Source organism: Orycteropus afer, unplaced genomic scaffold (assembly GCF_000298275.1).
Source record: "Orycteropus afer afer isolate SDZICR_OR568_19922 unplaced genomic scaffold, OryAfe1.0 scaffold00755, whole genome shotgun sequence".
Classification (NCBI taxonomy): domain Eukaryota; kingdom Metazoa; phylum Chordata; class Mammalia; order Tubulidentata; family Orycteropodidae; genus Orycteropus; species Orycteropus afer.
Genome location: NW_006922342.1, coordinates 134,665 through 135,908, shown reverse-complemented (window position 1 = coordinate 135,908; position 1,244 = coordinate 134,665). Strand labels below are relative to the sequence as shown.

Here is a 1,244-nt window from a genome sequence, read left to right as displayed (position 1 = left end):
GACTCTGCGTTAACAGTCTTAAGCTGTTTACTGTATATACAATAATGAACAAGGATTCATTATTTTCTCTACTTTTATTTACTTTTGAAATTTTGCATAATAATATTTTTTATTCACTTGGTGAAGGCATATAGGTATTTTTAAAACAAGCGTTTTTAGCATTTAAGAGCATGATACATGCACCTACGTAGTGTATTTTGTCTTTGAAATAATAAATGATGTCTCATATTAATAGCATAGTATATACCAGAAGTTTTTAAAAAGCTAGTATACTTAGTTATGAATTACAAATTTATGTAGCGAAACAAGTCTATAAATTTTAACTAGAATATTTTGTTTTTGTGGGAATAGACAAAGTGTTATTAGCACTCAGCTAATAACCCAAAGATTAGAGGTTTGAATCCACCCCAAGGTGCTTTGGAAAAAAGGCCTGGTGATCTACTTCCAAAAACATCAGCCACTGAAAACTCTATGGAGCACAGTTGTACTCACATACATGGTGAGGTGGTTTTTGGTTTTCTAACTAATAATACCAGTGTATCTCAACTATTTGCCTTCTGTTGCAGGAAGATGAAACTGTTGGCACAAGTGATGCTTCTGTAGAGGATCCTGTCATTGAATGGCAAAGTGAAAGTTCTTCCAGGTAGTTATAATGATTTTGATCAAAATCATTCATCAACACTTTTAATATTTAATTACTTTCTTATTGAAACTTGGTAAAACCAGAGTTTAAATAGTATGGTATAACAGATAAAGTACTGGGTAGGAAACACTTAAGACCTATTGTTCCATCCTGGCTCTGCCAGTGTCTTTTTTGGGGTTGTCACTATGGGTTTTAGTTCCTTCTTCTGTAAAATGAGGTGGGTTTTTTTATTCCTATTTTTATTGTGATTTGGGTGAAAGTTTATAGAGCAAATTTATTTTCCGTGAATTTATGTGAAACAGCAGTTCACATACACTTAGTCTCATGACATTGACTGCAATTTTCCACAGTGCAACAGCTCTTTTCCCACTTCCTCCCCATATTTACCTCTTCCCTGTGTCCTTCCCTCTCATGCACTCCTACCCCCAGAGCTGTCTCCCTGTGCATACACGGCCTTTCTATTCTGCCATTATTGATCTTTCCAAAGAATGTACTTGCTAGTGTAAATGTTCAGCTTATATGTCTTTCTTTTGTTTGGCTGGAAGCCACAGAAGTGGGTTCAGTTCCAGACCTAAAGGGCAACTAGGGGCCATAGTCTCAG

At 35.5% G+C, this 1,244-nt stretch overlaps 1 protein-coding gene across 1 annotated transcript in view; it reads left to right on the top strand.

Annotated features, from left to right (window-relative positions):
• Window positions 1-1,244, top strand: part of BRWD3 (bromodomain and WD repeat domain containing 3) — a 195,635-nt gene that overhangs the window by 158,063 nt on the left and 36,328 nt on the right. Inside the window, exon 22 of the mRNA XM_007957508.1 lies at window positions 567-643. Within this exon, the coding sequence (XP_007955699.1) occupies window positions 567-643 (77 nt within the window). The remainder of the gene's footprint in view (window positions 1-566; window positions 644-1,244) is intronic.